The following is a 21,820-nucleotide window of genomic DNA, read 5'->3' on the forward strand; positions in this document are numbered from 1 at the left end:
TTCCCATTAAGGGAAATAATTCCCTTACCTTTAACCATTTAGGGTGAGTCATTACCAAATCTTACAACTCTGCCATCAAATTCCTTCAAAGAATTAAATTTGCTTCGATCACCAATCATATGATGTGAGCAACCACTATCAATGATCAAATAATCAGAGTTATTCATCATGGATACTAATGCCTTTTGGTTTGATATCTCTTCTTTAATAGCTACAAAAACAATATCTTCATTAGTATCACCATCAGATTCTTCATCAGTGATACCACCATCAACAACAATAAGACAATTGCTTTTGCCTTTACCCTTATACTTCTTTAATTTCTCTCACTTGTGTTCATTTTAACTATTAGGATAGTTAGCAACTATGTCCAATCTTGTTGCATGCAAAACATTTTAAAGTTGATATACCTCTATATTTACCAATGCCTCTAGGTAACCGCTTGGCCAACAATGCTTCAAGCTCAACTAAGTTGTCTTCATCATCACCGTCTCTATTAGATCTGGATTCATAACCATGACTACTATCTCTATGTTTTCTCACATGTGGGTTAGAAACAAAATCTCTAAATGTAGACTCAAATTTTTGTACACTACCATCATAACTGTTCAATTCAAAAGCAATAAGTTTGCCAATGATGGAGTCAAGAGTTTCCTTAGTTTTGTTAATGGACTTCAGCGCTTGAATAGTTGTAACTCCTATAGTGCAAACCATTAGTAGGGTTATCAATACCTTACTAATCACTGTGGCATCCTTCACTTTCCTTCATGAACTCTTAATTTCACTAACTATCTCTTTTATCCTTTGACCATACCTATTGGATATTCTCACCTTCAGCCATCTACATGTCATCAAACTTTCCTCTTAGACTCTCCTCTTTAGCAATCTTAACATGTTCATCACAACCATATCAGTCTTAACATGTTCATCACCGCTATAAATCTCTTCAAGTTTTCTCCATACCTCATGTGTAGTCTGTAGACCATGAACATCTACATATTCACCATCAAACATGGAACTGATAATGGCCTGTAATGCTTCATAGTTTTTTTGTTTCTCTTTCTTCTGATCATCAGTCAAAATCCCAATAGGTGCAACATATTTAGTATTGACATGTTCTCAATATTGACTTCCCAGACTCTTGATGTAAATTTTCATTCTATCACTCCATATCCTATAGTTCTCTCTATTAAACTTTAGACCTTCCTTCTTCATCATGATTTGCAAGATCTTTACCTCAAGTTGTTAGGTTGAGATCTTAGAGGACCTAATATTCTCTGATACCGATTAATGGTATGATGAAAGAATAAGTATCTGGTCGATTACTAAGAGGAGGGGTGAATCAGTAAATAGAAAAACTGATACAAACTTTCCCAATCTTAAAATCAATCTCTCAAAGCAAAGTTATCAATGAAATACCACTATCAAGATAAAAAATCATAAGATAAATCGGTTGACTATTACGAAAAATTAACAGTAAACAATATCAAACTTATAAACATCCAAAATGCTTTATCATATGTCAATAGACTTCATTTCTCAATGCTTCTGATTATCATGACTTATCAAAATAGTTAAGTAGTTAATCAAATCAACCATAAGACCATAATCATAAAAAATTTCACCACTTGACACAAATATTTTTGACATGGAAACCCAAATGGGAAAAACCATGGTGAGATGAGACTGACAAGATAACTATCTGAACTCTTCTGAAGTTCACCCTATTAGGAGCAAAGTTAAAGCTTTACAAGCGTCTTGTTAAGAACTGATCCTATTAGGAACCACCCGTTTAATGGATTGACTACAAATGCCTTATTAGATGCAATACCCTATTAGGAGTAACCTCAGTAGAGGGTTTGAAAATTCAACCTAATGGATCACCTTGTTAGAAGATTTGAAAAGTCACCAAGCTTGTTAGAGCTTACCTAGTTAGGGGATTTCAAATATGTTGTAATTTTTAGAAAACAACAGGAGTTTTCTTGATCTGTCTAAATAGCACTACACTTGCTTGATCAGATTCTATTCAAACTGTAGATACATCATCTGATTCAACAACCACACACTCAACTGATCTCTGCCAACTCTCTAAACTAAACAACTTCATCGACCTTATAAACAAATGAATTAGGTCGGTAACACAACATAAATATAATTCTCGTAGAGATTACAAACAAGTTGGTTTAAGTATGACCGACATATTACATAGCAATCTCTGCTCATCAACCAAGGAATCCTCAACCACTCCTTGATCACCTCTTCATTCATCTCAGTAACTCATCACATGCTTTGCATTATATGCAATACACTTTGCACATTCCCTAGAAAAAAATGTTACAACAACGCACCAAAAACACTTGAAATTATCTTCATACAATAATCATACATGTCATCATCATTACCGCTCATTAGATCATAAACCAACACAACCAATTCATCAAACTTTATCTGTTAGGGTTTAACCAAAAAAAAAGGTAGGTTTTACCAGTTACATCAATAGATAGGGTTTTATCGGTTACCGATTCAACTCACAAACTTACATACTGGTTTACAGTTTCCTTCCCTTAGCTCTTCCTACCGGTTACAAGACAATATCAACAATATCAATAATATCATTACCAGTTAATTGACATCAATGACAACATAACATATCATTAATGCAATCTTCATGCAAATGATAGTCAATTACAACATTCTTATAGTCGTGGCTTTCATATAATTACAAAATAAGGTTTTAAAGGACAAGGAATTGGGAAATTTGAGCATGGAATTTGTGTACCTTCAAACCCACCTACACAAACCACTACAAGAGGCCTAGGAAGTGGTACCCCTATTTCTATGAATGAATTCCTCAGGCTTGAAAAATTTAAAGATTACCTTAAAAAACAACAAATCAAGAGAGCCCACAAGAATGCTTCTTCTTCAAAACATCATTTTTGTTCATTTCATCAAACCCATGACCATAATGCTGATGATTGCCCTAATTTTCAAAAATATATTCAAGATGGTATAGATAGTAGCAAAATTATAATTGTGGATAAGAAACTTCATCTTCTAGCAAACCTTCTTCTTCATGAGAAGATGATATTTACAATCCTGACAGATTAGCTGCAAGAATTTATTGGAGATTGAAATATGACAAGAACATTTCCTTTCCTCAAAATAAAAATAAAAATCCTAAGCAAGTGAAAGGTATTGAATATTTTATTTTTCACTATTTATATTCACATTCTAATGGAAAATGTTATGCATTTAAGAAATTTGTTCAACTACAATATGATCTTGCACACATTTGTCTCATAGAAGATCTAGTTGTATTTCTTGGTAAAAACATCGTGCCTTAGCACTTCTTTTCCCTTCATGTTGCTCTTCACCCTATGGCATAATTAGCCCATGTAATGTGGGCTCTTTATCATTAGTGGTGGTATTATTTTACTTTAACATACTTTGGGGCAGCAATATGAAGTCCATTTTCCTTCTTCTTTCTATACATTTATCTCTATCTTTGTGCATTATTCATTATTAGATCTCTTTTCTTGCAAAGGGCTATTCCTATGCGAGAATATAATTGTTTTTTGGTTTTCCTCTTTTCTTAAAGAGGGGAATCTTTAATGCATTCTGCACTTCTTCTCTTTCCTTCATTCTCTTGGAAATCTTACCTCTTCTATGGTTTCAATTAATCGCAAGTATGATATGCCCCTTAGCAGGGAATGCTCTCTTCATAAGTATGTATCATTTTATTGAGAGGATTTTTTTCAAGTAAGGATGACATATCACTTGAAACTAATCACCATTAGAACATGTGTAATGTTTTTCCTTATTCTCCTCACTTGGGGGGCAAGGATTTTCTCTCCTTTCTCTTTCTTTTTTTCTCATTTATCATTATTTCCATTAGGGGCTGCATTTTTCATATGTGATTATCATTTCTTACAATGGTATGCTTTTTTGATTAATCGCCCTTGGGAAATCTATGATGAATTTTCTCTCTTCCTTTCGAAGATTACCACTTCTTGAGACATGTATTTTATATTTACTAATGCCTTTTCTTGCATGTGTTCATGTAAGTTCATTTCACATTTGCTTATGTTTAGTATCTCTCTAGTAGATTTTGTAAGCTCTTCTCATTTTCCCTTACCTCTAGGGGCAATGATCCTTCTCTCTCTCTTTCTCTAGGGATCCACTTTGACCTATTAAGTGGATGGTGTGAGTTCTATTACTTGATGTCATTCCTTGTGTATAATTGTTGGTTATTGACAATGATTTTCTCTTAGACAAGAAGTGCTAATCCTTGACTACAACCTCTTTTACACTTGGTAATGTACATCTATGATAAATCCAACCATCCCTCTGGGGGCTAAACATGAGCCATCCCTCATCAAGAATCTCTTTCACCTAGAATTAGGAAGAAGGATTTCATTCTTGTTATTTCCTTTTATTGTTCTAGAAGATGTTATATTTGTCTAAGACAACTCCTGTTGGGGGTAGATGTCTTTTTAATAAAGAGCTCTTCTGATGGTATGATGAAAGAATAATGATCCGGTCAACTACTGAGAGAGGTGGGAGTGAATTAGTAGATGGAAAATTGATTAGACTTTCACCAATCTCAAAATAAACCTCTCAAGACAAACTCTAAATTGTCTGGTTTAAACACTAAACTATCAAATGCAATACTAACAAGTAAACTAGATGATTGTTATAACAGAGTAACAATAAAATAACTTGAAATTCTCAAAACATTTTAACCAAATAATTAAAATACTTTATTGATAGTAGTTAAAACATATTTCAGATTGTTGTCGGTTATCATATCATATCTCAATGGATTTCATAGTAACAATTTAACCATAGTAAACATAACCACAAAAGCATTCACCACTTGACACAATATTTTTAACTTGGAAACCCAAATGGGAAAAACCATGGTGGGGATGGATACCCACAAGTAATCTGAATTCTTTTTAAGTTCACCCTATTAGGAGCCAATCTTGTTAAAGCTTTACAAAAGTTCTGTTAAGAATAGATCCTGTTAGGGACCACCCGGTTAAGGGATTGACTATAACGTCATTTTAGAAGAAATACCCTATTAGGAGTAACCTTCGTAGAGGATTTTAAATCCAAGCTAATGGACCACCTAGTTAGAGGATTTGAATAACACCAAGCTTGTTAGAGCTTACCTGGTTAGGGGATTTGACTATTGTAATTGTTAGAAAACAATAGGGGTTTGTTGACAATTTCGCTATCATTGACCTGTACTCCTTTTCATTGACACATGTGGCTTCATCTTCCTTAGATAGTTTACAACCTGTAACCATTGGTGTCCCAAATGGTTTAAAGTAACTCATTCCAAATGTCTTTAATACCTCTTTCAGATATTTAGACTGTGTGATAAAAGTACCACTCTTCATCTACTAAATTTGCAAGCCTATGAAATTTTGTATCTCCCACTAGAGACATTTCAAAGTCACTTTTCATCTCATTTGCAAAGTAATTATTCATCTCATAATTACCTCCAAATATGATATCATCTACAAACACTTCACTTATGAGTATCTTATCTCCTTCATATTTGAGATATATGTTATCTTCACTAGTTCTCCAAAAACATATCTTCATCAGGTGTGAATGAAGCCTTTCATACCATGCTCTTGGTGCTTGCTTTAAACCATACAATTCCTTGTGTAATTTACATACCATATATTTTGCATCAGTGAAAGCATAACCATCTGGTTGCTCAATGTATACTTCTTCTTCTAGTATTTCATTTATAAATATTGACTTCACATCCATCTGATATACTTTGAATCTCTTATGTTCTGCAAAAGTAAGTAAAGTACTGACACATTCCAGTCTAGCAACTGGTGCAAAAGTCTCACCATAGTCTTCTCCTTATTTGTGTGCATAACCTTTGCAAACTAATCTAGCTTTGTTTTGGACTACTACTCCATCTTCATTTAGTTTATTCCTGGACACCCATTTAGCACCTATCACATTTTTATTCACCGGTCTGGGTACTAGGTTTCGTGTGTTTTTCTTCTCAATTTGATCAAGCTCCTCCTTCATAGCTTTGATCCACTGATCATCTCCAAATTCTTCCTCAATAACCTTAGGCTCAATAGTAGAGATCATGCAGGGATTCTCTCTAATTCTTCTTCTAGTTAACACTCCAACATCTTTATCTCCAATAATCTGGTCAAGATTATGATTGAATCACACTTACCTCAGAATAAAATGATCACTATCTTCAAGTTCTTCTTCTTTATTATCATCTTCTTCTTCTGAATCTATCTATTTCGGTTGAACTAGTACAACAAAATTCTCTTTACCACTTTCTGGTTTTACCAGTTCTAGTTCTAAAATCAAAATTCAAGGATCTTCTTCCTTTTTCTCCACACTAGTTTCTCCTGAGACTTCAGGATACTCATCGACTCGAACATCAACAATTTCAATGAATCACTATGTCTGATTGTTGTAACATTTGTAGGCCTTACTCTCGGTGGAGTAACCAAGAAATATGCCTTCATCAGTTTTAGCCTCAAACTTACTAACATAGTCACCTCTCTTAATAAAATAGTTATCTTCAAAAATATTAAAATAAATGACATTAGGTGATCTACCATACCAGTATTCACAAGGAGTTTTATCCTTACCTCCTTTTACCAGTATCTGGTTCATAATATAGATGGATGTATTGACATCTTCTCTCCAGAATGTTTTTGCTACACCTCCTTGTATCAACATCATTCTAGCATCTTCAACAACTGATTGATTGTTCCTCTTTACAATACCATTTTGTTGTGGTGTCCTTGATGAAGAAAATTGCCTCTTTATTCCATTTTCTTCACAATATCTAGTGAATTCCTCAAATATAATTTCACCATCTTGATAAGTCCTAAGACACTTTATCTTCTTACCACTTTCCTTTTCAGCTAAGGCCCTAAATGCCTTGAACTTACTAAAAGATTCTAACTTATCCTTCAAGAATGTGACCCACATCATTCTTGAGAAATCAGTAGTGTAGATCATAAAATATTTGTCACCTTGAATACTTTTAGTTCTTATGGGTCCACAGACATCTGTATGAACCAGATTTAACAAATGTTCTGCTGAAAAAAAATTGCTCTTAAAAGTTGAGGTTGTCATCTTTTCCAACTGACACTCCTTACAGAGAGCATTAATATGTTTGTCCAACTAAGGAAAACCTCTCAGTGACTTATACATACTAAATTTGACAATGTTATCAAAATTTATATGAAAAAATCTCTGATTCCAAAGCCAACTATCATCTATTTTAGCAATTGAACAGTTGTTGACTTTAGGATTCAGGTTAACAAGTTAACTTTTGTCTGCTTGCCAGTTGTAATTAGTTCACCTTTTCTCCCATGGATTTTGCACATTCCATTCTTAAATTTTAATGGATAACCTCTATCATTGAGTTGTGCAACACTCAAAAGATTGTGCTTTAATCCTTCTACCTAGTAGATATCATCTGCACTATTCTTCCCATTAAGATAAATAGTTACCTTTCCTTTTACCATGCAGGGTGAGTCATTACCAAATCTCACAACTCCTCCATCAAATTCCTTCAAAGTAAGAAATTTGCTCCAGTCACCGATCATGTGATGTGAACAACCACTATCAATGATCCAATCATCAGAACTATCCATACAAGAAACTAATTCCTTCTGATTATATGACTCCTCTTTAATGGCAACAAAGACAATGTCTTCATTAGCATGTCCCTTAGATTCCTTATCAGTGAAACCACCATCAACTACAATGAGACAATCCCTTTTTCCTTTTCGTTTGTACTTCTTGAACTTCTCACGCTTGTGCTCATTGTCACCATTAGGACAATTATCTGCAATGTGTTGAATCTTGTTACATACAAATCATTTCAAAGGTAATTTACCTCTGCACTTATTGGTACCTCTAGGAAACTACCTGGCCAACAATGCTTCAAGCTCAACTAGATTGTCTTCATCATCAACTTCTCTGCTAGATCTACATTCATAACTTTGACTGAAATCTCTACTTTTCTACATAGATGGGTTAAAAATGGAAGTTCTAAATGCATATTCTAATTTCTGAGCGCTACCATCATAACCATTTAATGCAAATATAATAAGCCTACCAATGATCGAATCAAGAGTTACCTTAGTTGTATCAATAGACTTTAACTCTTGAATGGATGCAGCTCGGATAGCGTAGACCGGTAGTAGGATTCTCAACACCTTACTAATCACTATGGCATCCTCCACTTTACCACCAACACTCTTGATATCACTGACTATCTCCTTGATCCTCTGACCACACTATTGAATATTTTCACTTTCAGCTATCTCCATGTCATCGAATTTTCCTCTTAAAGTCTCTTCTTTGGAAATCTTCACATGCTCATCATGACTATATATTTCCTCAAATTTCTTCCATACCTCATAAACAGTCTCTAGACCATGGACATCAACATACTCTAAATCAGACAAAGAACTAATAATAGCCTCCAATGCTTGATTGTTTTCTTGCTTCTCTTTCTTTTGATCATCAGACATTGTCCCACTAGGTGCTACATATTGAGTAACAACATGTTCTGAATATTGACTCCCTAGAGTCTTGATATAGATTTTCATCCTATCACTCTATATTTTGTAGTTCTCTCTATTAAACTTCGGACCTTGTTTCTTCATCATTTTCTTAAAGATATTTACCTCAAGTTGATAGGCTTAGACCTTAGAGGCCGTGTAAATGCTCCAATACCAATTAATGGTATGATGAAAGAATGAGGCTCCAGTCAACTACTGAGAGGGGGGGGTGAATTAGTAGATTGAAAACTGATTAGACTTTCACCAATCTCAAAATTAGCCTCTCAAGACAAACTATAAACTGACTCGTTTAAACACTAAACTGTCAAATGCAATATTACTGACAAGTAAACTGGTTGACTATTATAACAGACTAACAACAAAACAAAATGAAACTCTCAAAACCTTTTAACTAAATCATTCAAATTTTTTACTGATAGTAGTTAAAACATATTTTAGATTGTTGCCGGTTATCATATCATATCTAAGTGGATTTAGTAGTTAAGTAATTTAACCATAGTAAACATAACCACAAAAGCATTCACCACTTGACATAATATTTTTGACATGAAAACCTAAATGGGAAAAGCCATGGTGGGGATGAATACCCACAAGTATTCTGAACTTTTCTGAAGTTTGCCCTGTTAGGAGCCAAGCTTGTTAAAGCTTTACAAAAGTCCCATTAAGAACAGACCCTGTTATGGACCACCCAATTAAGGGATTGACTATAATGTGCTATTAGAAGCAATACCCTATTGGGAGTAAGCCCGATAGAGGATTTGAAATCCAAGCCAATGGACCACTTTTTTAGAGGATTTGAATAACACTAAGCTTGTTAGAGCTTACCCGGTTAGGGGATTTGACTATTGTAATTGTTAGAAAACAACAAGGGTTTGTTGATCTGTTTGAATAGCACTACACTTGCTTGTTTAGGGCCTTTTCATGCTCCTATCTATCTTACACATACTGCAGATACATTATCAGGTTTGTAAACCACTCTCTCTTACTCTTAATCATAAATTGTCAACTCTACAACAAAACAACTCTTCGACCTTATAAAAAAATCAACTGGTTGGTAATACAACACAAACCTAATCATCTCATATAGATTACAAACAAATTGGTTCAATTATGACCGTTGGATTACATAGAAGATAACTGCACATCATTCAAGATAACCTTAACCACTCCTTGATCACCGCTTCATCGAACTTTGTAACTTATCACATAGTTTTTATTACATGTAATGAACTTTCTCATTCCCAAGACAAAAATCATTATCTCAACACACTACATATGTGTCATAATCATTACCATTCATCATTTGATTATAAACTGCTTCAACCGATTCACCAAGCTCCATCGGTTAGGATTTGGTCTCATCTATAGTTAGGGTTACCGGTTTCTTCCACAAACTCACCTAGCGATTGTAGTTTCCTTTACTAGCTCTTCCTACCGGTTGTAAAACAACGTTATAACAACATCATTATTGTTTAATTGACATAAATGAGATGAGATAATCAAATGAATTAGGAGTGATATATTATGTAGGGATCTTGAAGTTAAATCACCTTTTGGCCAACCTAAAATAACATTTTTTTACATTAAATATAGTTTTGGAAATGACAAGGCTAAAGTATTATTCTCCCAAAATTTTAGCCCAAAAATGTTAGACTTTGTGACTAAGCCATAGTTTCTCGACAAAATAGGCCCAAATTTTGAGGGTTATGAGATAATAGGGCCATGATACTAGAACTATAATTTATATTAAATATTATAATATTTAAGCTGGGAAAAAATGCATTAAAATTTAAAATGTCATAGGTTTCATATAAGCATAAAACAAAATAAGATAAAGGGTACATTATAAACTAAGTGCCCAAATAAGAAAGTGTTAAAGGATTAAAGTAAAATAGGACTCATAATATTGAATTAAATATTATTTTAATGCAATAAAAATTCTTATAATGCATAGAGGAATGATAAAATTAAAATAAGGTGTTAGGAGAGTGTGGAATTAGACTCATTAAGTAGATGCCAATTTATAAAATTGTAGGAATTCATAAAATATGTAAAACATTATCACCATTTTTAATTTTCCCATCATTGAAACACAACCTTTCCTTTCCCTTACAAAAAATACTCTTCATGTTATTACTACCGAGGAAATAATCTCCCCTATCATTCCTTGTGAGAAGTCATATTGAAGGAGGCACTTGAATCAATAATCCAAGAATCATTATAATAGAGATAGTTGAAATATATAAGGCATTAGAATCATTGTCATCGGAGGACTTATGAATGGAGAGTTCAATACTCTTTTTCTTGTTCCTATACTCATTCACATGTCCTCTTTTTGCATAATTTCAACACTTCACTTTTCTCTTTTCTAGGGTCCTAGAATATCATATTGCCTTGTTCTTATTTTTATCACCTTTAGGCCCTTTCTCCTTAGACCTTCTGCAAACATGCAAGACATCTTGGGAGATATAATTCATGAAATTTCTCATCATTTATTCTAAAATGAGTATGGAAATCACACCATCCATCTTAGGTTCGCCACCACCACTACTTATGGAAACTATTAGATCTTTCCAAGATTTGGAGAAAGAGAAAAGTAAAAAAGTATATTTATTATCATATTATAGCTTAACATTAATTGAAGCAAGCTAACTTATAATCAAACTAAAAGATTTCAGTTATTCAACAATGGAATCACCATCCATTCTTTTTAATAAATACAAACATCTTTTGAGATATAAATTTTTAGACAAACACTTATTTTGGTGGATTTCTTTTGTCTTCTTGCACAAGTTGTATGTGGTGTTCTTTGTTGAGACATTTTAGAGGAGAGAATTTGTTAGACATAATCAAATGGTTCCATGTTTCTTTCATTCTAACCTCTTTGAATCTTCATTTGACAAGTAGACATAGCTAGTTTATTTTCTTTTGAAACTGTCAACCCCTAATCTCTCTCTTCAAGGAGATATTTGACTTATGTCCACAACTCATAACCAATACCATTTAATTTTTTAATATCTTGATGAGAGGTAGAGGCAATGGTGCATAATATTTTATAGATCTACACAAAGAGCCACAAAGAAAAAACCTCCCACCACAAATGATAAAACTTCAATACTTAAGAGAAATATGTCCCCCTCTCAATAGAACCACTAGCATTAATACCAAATTTTGATCAACAAGGTGAATAAATTTTACAATATGAACTACAAAAATTATTTGTAAATACAAATCTCAAATATCAACCCTTAAATATTTTGATTGCAAGATCAAAGAAAGAAAGAGAGAACTATAACAAAAATAACACCAGATATATGTGGAGAAACTCCCCAGGGTATAAAATCTACCATAGAAAGAGACACAAATATACTACTAATCAAGACATATTATACAACAATACACTTAGATAAAGAGCTCTGTAGAATATGACAAGAACTAGATATCTGCAAGGATGAACAAAACTTGATGCTTGCCAGAGTAGCTTAAGGCCTTAATTTATAGAGACTCTTGGGAGTGAATACCACCGTGGTAACAAAAAGAAACACGATTATCCATGTATCCCAAGATAGCCACATACATGTGCTCTTCTAACTTTCATATGGTCTCTCCAATCTCAACACCTATGAATGAAGATAGCAATATCCTATCCTAAATGCACTCATAATAACTTATGACATTTTCCATGACTATCCTGCATGCACTTACAATTTACCTCACATGTCTTGAAACACTCAAAATAGAAGTTTTAAAGGGGGCACCTTGCTATTTTGTCATTTTCCTAAATTCCAAATGGCAACTATTTATTTGTCTTTACATTAGCTTTTTTACCACTATTGGTTAAATGGTTCCATCTTCTATGGATAAATTACAATAACATTAATTGAACAATATTTCAAAGATTTATTACAAGGTTGATGAAACCTAAATCCCAATAGTAATTGCACACGTACATATAGACATGTATCAATGCCTTCCTAAATTTTCAAAAGGTGCACTTATTTTCAATTATTGATTATTTTAATAAATTTAACAAATGACCTAAGTTTTTGATATTGGCTAGACTAGCACCTCATAGCTATTGCAATCATTCCCTTACCCTTATTATTTGAATATTCAAAAGAATTGCACATTAATATAATATATATATATTTTTAAACAATATGTACATAAATGAAAAAGTTAAAAGAGTGACAATAAATTTTCATATTTCTAATATTTTTTTAATTTATGTATCAACTTGGTCACTTTTAAATATTCCTTGATTCAATGGTCATGTAATCCATAGAAAAATCTCATATTATTAATATAATAAAATAAGCATTTATTTATTATAATTGACCTTTGACTATTGAAATGAATAATATTAAAAAATAACCTTCATTCCACCCTTAAATAATCAATTACAAAAATTCATTTTTTATTATATTTTAGCAATTAAACAAAACTTCAAGACAAATAAAATGGTTAGTAGTTAACATCATGTAGTCTTTTCTACGATAAATTGCTTGAAGTATTTGATTTGACTATGAAAAACCCTTTTCCATATGAAAAATTGACATAGTGTAGTGACTCTATGTTTTTTCTTTCTTGAAGGAGGTTGGTTTAGAACAAATACAATTAATTTGACTAGTATAGAAGAAAGCACCAACAATAAATGCACATAATGTGTGTTTTTTCTTCTTTCACAAAAGAGTATATTGAAAAAAAAAAGTACAAAAGTATAAGAGAGCTTGGAGGAAACATTTCCAAATCAAAAGACTAAAAATAACAATTCAAATTTACCAACTATAATTTGAAATTACATAAAAGAACACATAATATATTTAAATGTGACTAGTATATATTAATATATGTTTCTTTCTGCTTGAAGGTTAGTATACGATATAAACGATATATTATATGCAGACTGTCATTTAGAGATTTCAGTGAGCTGTCTTTCTCAAAAGATGTTCACACGAAGATGTTAAATCATGTCATAAATCTGAAGGAGATATCCTGAACTCATTCCAAGTGCCACCCCACTCTCATACCAAATTTAAGAAGAGAGAACAAAAATTAAGTAACATAGCTGCTACAGCAGATAGAAACAGGTTTATTTATTTAATTTATTCATAGAACAAGTAACAGTTCATTTCTCTTATATATAGAGAATTTCATGCCGGCATCAAAACAGAAACATGGAAACAGAACTAACAGCTTTTCCTAAACATGGAGGAAAATAGAGCATATGTGATATGTAGAAGGAGCCTCATAAATTCGGGAAAGTGAGAAATAGTTGTGAGATGTAGAAGGCAGCCTAACTGCAGTTTTTAGTAGAAACTATAGTAGGTAGCTTAAAAGTAGAAGCAGTTTTGAGATGTAGAAGGCAATCTAACTGCAGCTTTTAGTAGAACCTGGTGGATGGCTGAAAAGTAGAAACAGTGATGCTGTCTGGGAACCACCAAAGGTACTCTGCATTGCTCTTGTATTCAACAGTCTCAAGTTCCTCCGGGTGCGTTTTCACATATTTCCTAAAGTCCGCAGGTCCTATGAAAGCGCCCATATTGTCTGCAATTACTCCGGTGCCCTTCCCCAACATCTCATTCTCCTTAAGTAGAAGATAATCTGGCATATAGCTGTGTACCCAGTGGTCGATGAAAACGAAATCAAAATGACTAGTATTCATCTCCTTCAGAAATTGTTTGGCTACGTCAAGGCGCTCGTTGAATTTCCCTTGCACGGAAACCACTTTGGAGGACAGCCCTGCGAAACAGAGACATTTCAAATATCAGATTCAATGTGATTTATTATAAAAAAATGTGTATGCACAATGAATGCCATTTATCACATCGATGAAATTTAATCTGAACCGTCAATTTTATAAAATTGCTCACAATCCAATATATAAATAAGCCATATAATTTTGAAAGATCCATACTTTTGATATACACAATTAAGATAATTAAATGTGGTACCTGCGTGCTCTATGATTTGTCTGGCGATATTGTAGTTATCTGGGCTCATCTCAAAAGTGATAAGCTTACTGCCCTCCTTGTGCAGCTGCGAAGCAATCCTCACAGCAGAATACCCGCAGAATGTACCGAGCTCAATAACTACCCTTGGATTATATTTATCAAGGGCCTGATCTAAAATGGGTCCCTTGTCGTCGCCAATGTTCATCAACCAGCCAGAGGTTTTTGCATAGGCGTCCATTACATTTAACACAGAAAGAGGATTGCCCTTTTCAGCGGTTCTGATGACATGGGCGAGCATAGCTTTCTCTCGCCCGTCCCCTGCTTGGCCCGTCGCATAGAGCTCCTTCTTGTTGATCAATGCTTTCAGGAAGGAGAAGGTCGTGAATAGAGCTGCCATCAATGCTTTCAGAAAGGACAGCAGAGCCATGTTGAACTCTAATGAAGATATGAGTGCATTGATACCTGCACAGGGTACAGGATGTATATTTATAGTAATAAATCATGCCCTGTGTTTTTCCTGTCAAAACATGTGCACAAGACATTAAAAATGCTTGTCAACCACGCGCAAGGAAAAATCATCACAGCCATTATGCATTTCTATGTATCTTGTGTCACGCAAAGACTTCTGGTCCACCTAGAAAATTAGATTACGTATTTGAACAACAATGAAAACACCATAGGTAATGTCTTACAAACTAATGTCGTGTTGGCAACAATTTTCATTCTTGGGTACAGCTAAACATGGCCGGCATTTGTTGGTTGCATAATAAGGTTGAGTCAAATTTGGCCCACATTTGATGGTTATATTTGATAGTATGCATTTTGATCGTCACATTTGATGGATCTATTATGAGTAGAGTTTAAATAGCATATTTGGTTGAGTCAAATTTGGCATTATATTTGGTAGCTAGATTTGATGGTTAGATGTATTATGATTATAGTTTGAATAGCATATTTTAAATTTTGGTTTAGCTCATTTAAAATCACACTTTCCTTTTGAGTAAAACTCATCTATTAGGATATGTTCCCATGGGGCTTCTTAACTAGTTATTTTGGCTAGCTGGCCCCAGGCCCCCATGAATGTTTATCTTTGCTGCTTATTTTTAAACAAAACATTTTAATTACTTATTAATAGTATTAATACTAATTTGTCCACTTAAAATCTGAAAAACAAAATAGAAATAAAATCTTAAAAAAGAGGGAGAACAAATTGTGGAGCCACATTGCACTTTTGTTAACAAGCAGTCACCATGTGGTTGCTTTGCTTATGGCTAGCAGCCATTGCTCAATATTTTAAGGAGCAATTTGTGAAGCCGGTGTCCTCATGAACAAATTTCAATTTTTTTTCTCCTTATAATTAAGGAGTCAACTTAAATTCTTCTACTTTCTAGCCCCCCTCTTTTCGCCACAACTTATTTTCATTTTTTAAGTCATGGCTTCTCCACAAAATTAGGAAAAGATTCCAAATTATCCTTTTCCCATGATTAAATATTTGTATGGGGACAACCTAACTGCTTATTTTTAAGCAGAAAATGGAGTTAAGCATGGGAACATAAGGTTAGTAAGAATTAAGATGAGTCATTTGAATAAATCAAAACTTAGAATGTACTATTTAAGTTAAAATTTGTACGACAATATATAACTTTCTCTATTATAAAGTACAACAAGGATTATATCATAAAAGATGAAAAATAGAAAATTTTAGAAAAATTCTTTAATATTTTATACAATTATATTTCTATCTTTTAATTTATATTTTTACAATGAAAAGGCATTGTCAAATTCATTCCCTTGATTAATCAAAATGAACATATTATTATCTTTATGTATGCATGTGGATTAGTTTTATTGTAATCGTTTTACTCATGTATTTATTAATATTGTTATATAGTTCATATTTGTGGTAGTGTAAGATTTATAAAAATAAAAAAGGATATTGCATTTTATTCATATATAAATATTTGGGTTAATTTGTTAGGGTTTTAGATTTGCATTTTTTTTTATGTTATATTATTTCTTTTGTAATGGAAGTTAATTTTGTTTGTTTTCTTGCTTTTTTTGTGGAATCTTTTAGATTTTCATGTCTACAAGAATTTTCCAATTCTTTAAATGGACTCAACTGCCAATTACTAGTTTAACTAAAATTTTGATAGATTTTAACAATTATACCTCACATAGAGCAGCCTAGGAAGTTAGTTACCAATATGTTGCATGAATTTTGTTTGCTAAAGAATCCCCTAATGGGTTTTCCCTATTATTAAATTTAGAAATGTATATTATTGTAAGATAATTTTACTTTAATAAGATATTTAGTAAGAAGGTCCTCCTAAAAAAATACTATAAAATTGGGTCACAAATATTTTGGTCCTATGTGGGATTTAGGTTGACATCATTATAATTTTACTAAAGGACTTTTTTATTTTTCATTTTGTGAAATCCAACCATTGTTTAACATGGTTCCTAACTTTTTAATCCTTTTTTACTTGTCTTTTCACCCTAGACTAAAGATTTCATTGTCAATATTAAGAAATATCTACTTATCCTAGTATAGGTCAATTTTCCTAGTTTATCCTTACCATGTCATATTAGTTTGATATACTCTATAGCCTCTCTAGCTTCTATTATGTGTGTCAAACCAAACATTTTTTTTTTTAATTTGAAACTATAAGAGGTTCTAAATAGAAGTGGATCTTTCTAAGGATTTAAATGAGATACTTGATATCCAAATCAATCAAGTGAGATACACTCAATGTGTCCTCAATTTAAATTCAACTAACACTTTCTTTTGTTGCCAATATGCTAAGCATAAGACCTATGATTTCTCATTGTTGTCTCCTCCATCTACATCCAACACTAAACCCACTTTTAGATATTTGCATCCTATGGAAAGAAGAAGGGCGATCTATAGTGAAAAATCCAAAAGCCAAAAATATTACTAATAATATCCTCTCAACAAAATCATCATCAAGATCAAGGGGTAATCATTTGAAATCCCATAATACAGTTTAAGTACTTCCCAACATGAGGAAATGAGATGATTTCCCTCATGTGGATGTTGGATTATTTTCATTGATGTCAAGGGGAAATTTTATTGTTAGAGGTTAGTTTGAGCCAAAATTATAACATTACTATCAAGATATCATTGGGAAAGGAAATAGTTGTTTAAATTTCCAAAATAATGGTTTATTTCCTACATGAGTTGATCCTTGTTTAATGCCCTTTCCTTGATTATAAATTACAAAATAAAAAATAGATAAAATGGGACCACCCACCTCATAGAGCCGCCCCTCTCAACTTTGACACCTAATTTGAAAGGGTATTTAAATTAAATAACATTTATTTTATGCCCTCATGTATAAAATCCTTGAAGAGTCACTCGTCTTGAGTAAAGAGATGCTTGAGTGGGGTATATAAGAAGATAAATCGATGGTGTTAGAAGCAATAAATTATTAAAAATCTCCCCCAATTTTAGAATAGATTTGTAAGTAAAAACAAAGCTTTAGGAGCAGTTATTTGGACAATTGATGAGAAAATGATTGAAAACTATATTGCAGATTTATACGTAACTATATTGTGGATCTACAAGCATAAATAACTAAAGATTATAAGAAAAAATTAAAATAAATATTTTACAGAGGAGATTTATGGAGAATTAGAATCAATCCTAAGAAATGTTTCATATAATTATTATATCGATTTTTGGTGGTCACTACCTCTTAATTAAGGAGGTCATGAGGTTGGTTCCTCTCATTCAAGGAAATGGGTGTCTCTTGTTGAGTTCATTCTTATAAAAGTGGATTGGTGTCTCTTGTTGAGTTGGATCTTATAAAAGTGGATTGGTGTCTCTAGTGTGTTGATGCCTAGAAATAATTAAGAGGGGATTGGTGTCTCCTATGGGTCAATGTATAAAATCTTCCTAAGAATATTTGTTCAACAATCTATTGCACTATAAATTTAGTTTTAGAATCATCTCAAAAATGATATATATATTTTAATTTCTTCTTCTTATGAGTAGTATAGTTTAGGTATTATTCTGAAATAATTTGTGAATAGTTAAAAAACTAAAAATAGATCAAAATTCATGGTTATAGATACTCTCCTTGGCATATTTTTATTGAGAACTATCTACATAGCATACTATCTAATATAACTCATAGAATATCACAAGATACATGTGAAGGGTGAATCCCCTTGGTTTTGTAGAGACAAAAGTACATGACACATAAATATTTGATTGATTCTCGTTCATTGGCTACAGACCTTAGAACCTATTTATATAACATGGCCAACTGTTAGGAGGTCTAGGATTATCAATTGGAAATACAAACTTGATGTATGCAATTATTATAATGTGTGGGCATACATTGTTCTATATATTCCACATTCTAGAGGCACCAGGGTATTGGTTGTACACTTTTATCACACAACAAAAACTTGATTGTGCTATCATAGTACCCTTTTTTACTATTCTACCAAGATTACCCAAGAAACAAAGAGTTTTTTTTTGCCTTAAAATATCTATTCTAGTATGAATATCACCTACCATAGTACAACTTGCTCACCATTATGATAGATCTTCATTTTCTGATGAGCTACTTAATATAAAAAAAAATATTATCCTTGTGACTACATGTGGACATGGCTCTTAATAAGAATATAAGGATCCAACTCTTCCAAGAGGCCTTACTTTTTCCTTTTTGCAAAATTAGTCCTAGTAAGTTTCTAAGGATCTTACTACTCTTAGATTTTATGCCTTCTCTTCCTTTCATATGGCTCCTAGGGAGAATCTGTGAACTTGACTCCTCCTTGATGACATACTTAGGTATTGTATATGCTCCATATGTGTTACCAAGGTCGACCATATTTCTCACTTTGTACTTTTCTTTTATCTTGATGTTGTAGATTGACAATATCCTAAGCCTTAGGGACAAAAAATTTGAAAAGATAGGAGTTTTCTTGTCTCTTTGATGTCTAGATGAAAGAACCTCTAGATTCTCCGTGATTAATAAAGAGTATGAGAATAAGATAATAATCCTACTAAAGTAGGGGATAAATTTATTGTCTTAAATTTTATCCCTTTATAATTTCAGACTGGGTTTAGACCAACTTTGGTAAATCTTCCTAATTTATGCCTAGTTGTGCTAAGTTTTGGGATTGTTTCCATTAAATTTATGAGTTCCTCTATTTGTGACAATTTTCTATGGCTAGGATGATAGGAACCCTTGTATATTCAATTTGGACCTAAATTTTGAAAGATGAATGTCAACTTTTAAACAACAAAAAAATATCCTTTGATGTTAGCCTTCCTTAAGAACTAATTTGAAAAGATGTAAGTTACATATAAATACATTTATGTCTCTCATTTGAAAATATAACTTATAAATTCTAAGTACTAAAATAAACGTTCAATCAATCTATTGAAATCAATTAGAATAAATCTACAATCAAGGAAAAAATTAATCAAGCAGACAACTTTGTTACAATAATCGTGATAACTACATTACATTTTTCCATAATGAAACAATTCACTAATATGTCCTCGAAATACCAAGCCTTGTGTTCGACTTCATGCCAAAGGTTTCATACTTGAAGTAATATTTATCAATTCAATATTTCCATTATTATTTAGTCTCTATCCTCTTTAGGACATGCACTCTTTTCATTAACACAATTATTTTGGAGGTGGGAACACTAACATGGAATTTCACTTAGGCAATATCCTATACAATATAACTCTTCTTCATTGTTTCACGTGTGCTGGGTTTCAGATCATATTGTTAAACATATGGAAGGATATAGAGAAGACTCTCATAGATTATGACAACTTTTTAACAAACAAAATCACCTAGGTGAGAGCACCCAACACCCATGTCCAAATATTTTAATCTATTTTCTTGGAAAAAACACCTAAAAGGTCTCTCAATTATGTTCCTTCCCCTCAATCAGACTTAGAAATATATTAGACCAGTGTGCCCAACACTTCATTCTAACATATTTATTTTTAGCTTTTTGATCTAGGTTCCTCTCTACATCTCTTTTCTAGATCTAGCTTACTATGTCTGTTATCTATTATATTATCTCCAATAATTGTTGAAAAGACTCATTTTATCATCATTATCCTAGATCTCATACACTCATTCGCAATCACAATTTCTGTACAACAAAAGAATGTAATCCTATTTTTTATCTCTCTAATCATGATTCTAGCTAAAACTACTCATGTTCCTAAATCTATGTTCTACATATTTAAGATCTAAGTTCTCATCCATATGTGTAAGATCTTATTTTCATACATATCAATCTCTCCCCATAAGATTTCATGCAAAAAAAAAAATTCATCAAAGAAATGAAGGATCTAGATAATTTTAAGATGGACAAGCTTCATGGGATCCTCACAAACATATAAAATGAGGACTAAAACTATGAAGACATAAAAATGAATCTAAGAAGTTAAAGAATAAAGAAGCTAAATCAAGTAAAAGTTTAAGTGATTAAGAAGAAGCCCACTTTGTGAGGAAGCTCATGAAGGGATCCAATGGGCATAAAGGTATGTGTACATTTTATTCTTCATTTCTCATAATATATGTCATTTTTTTTTCCTATATTTCAGTAGAATGAGAGTGAAAATAGTGAAGAGGAAGAAGACCATAGAAAAAGAAAATGAAGGAAATATCTACATAACAACAAAAAGTGCACAAGAGGGAAGCATCAAAACAAGAAATACCTATGAAGACATAACAATAGCCTCTATATCCAAGAAGATAATAGCTCCTAAAAATTAAAAAAAATGTTATTTTTCCTGACAATGATAGAGAAGAGACACTATTCATGGGAATAGTAATAAGAGATGATGCCCTAAAATGTTAATAAAAAGAAAAAGAATAGATAGAAGTAGAAGAGGATGTCATGGTAGATCTAGAGGAAGAACATATTTGTGCCTTAGATGAAATCAAGATGCTTAAGATGAAGAAATCAAAGTTAAACTACAAACTTAGGAGGATGTTGAAACTAAGGTGAAGCTATCTCCAAATTTGGGAGAGTTAAAAGGGATGATCATGGATTTGAAGATACAAATTGAGAAGGAAAATAAATTTGTAGAAGTTGCAAGAGATCAACTAAAGGAAAATAAATTAGATTATGAAAAATTAGAGCTTGAAATTATTTTGATGAGGAAGGTGTTGGACAAATATAATGATTAATTGAATCAAAGTATGATGTTTGGAGAGAACACTAAAATAGTGGAGGACATTATCAACTCTTAAATAT

At 32.4% G+C, this 21,820-nt stretch overlaps 1 protein-coding gene across 1 annotated transcript; it reads right to left on the reverse strand.

The window, feature by feature from the left end:
* Positions 1–13,678: 13,678 nt before the first annotated feature.
* LOC131046472 (uncharacterized) lies at positions 13,679–14,999 on the reverse strand. The gene is made up of 2 exons (XM_057980231.2): positions 14,555–14,999; positions 13,679–14,342 (listed from the first exon to the last, which is right to left on the reverse strand). The coding sequence occupies exons 1-2, from the start codon at positions 14,979–14,981 to the stop codon at positions 13,984–13,986; spliced, it is 786 nt and encodes a 261-aa protein (XP_057836214.1). The 5' UTR covers positions 14,982–14,999; the 3' UTR covers positions 13,679–13,983.
* Positions 15,000–21,820: the final 6,821 nt, after the last annotated feature.

This window comes from Cryptomeria japonica, chromosome 7 (assembly GCF_030272615.1).
Source record: "Cryptomeria japonica chromosome 7, Sugi_1.0, whole genome shotgun sequence".
Lineage (NCBI taxonomy): Eukaryota > Viridiplantae > Streptophyta > Pinopsida > Cupressales > Cupressaceae > Cryptomeria > Cryptomeria japonica.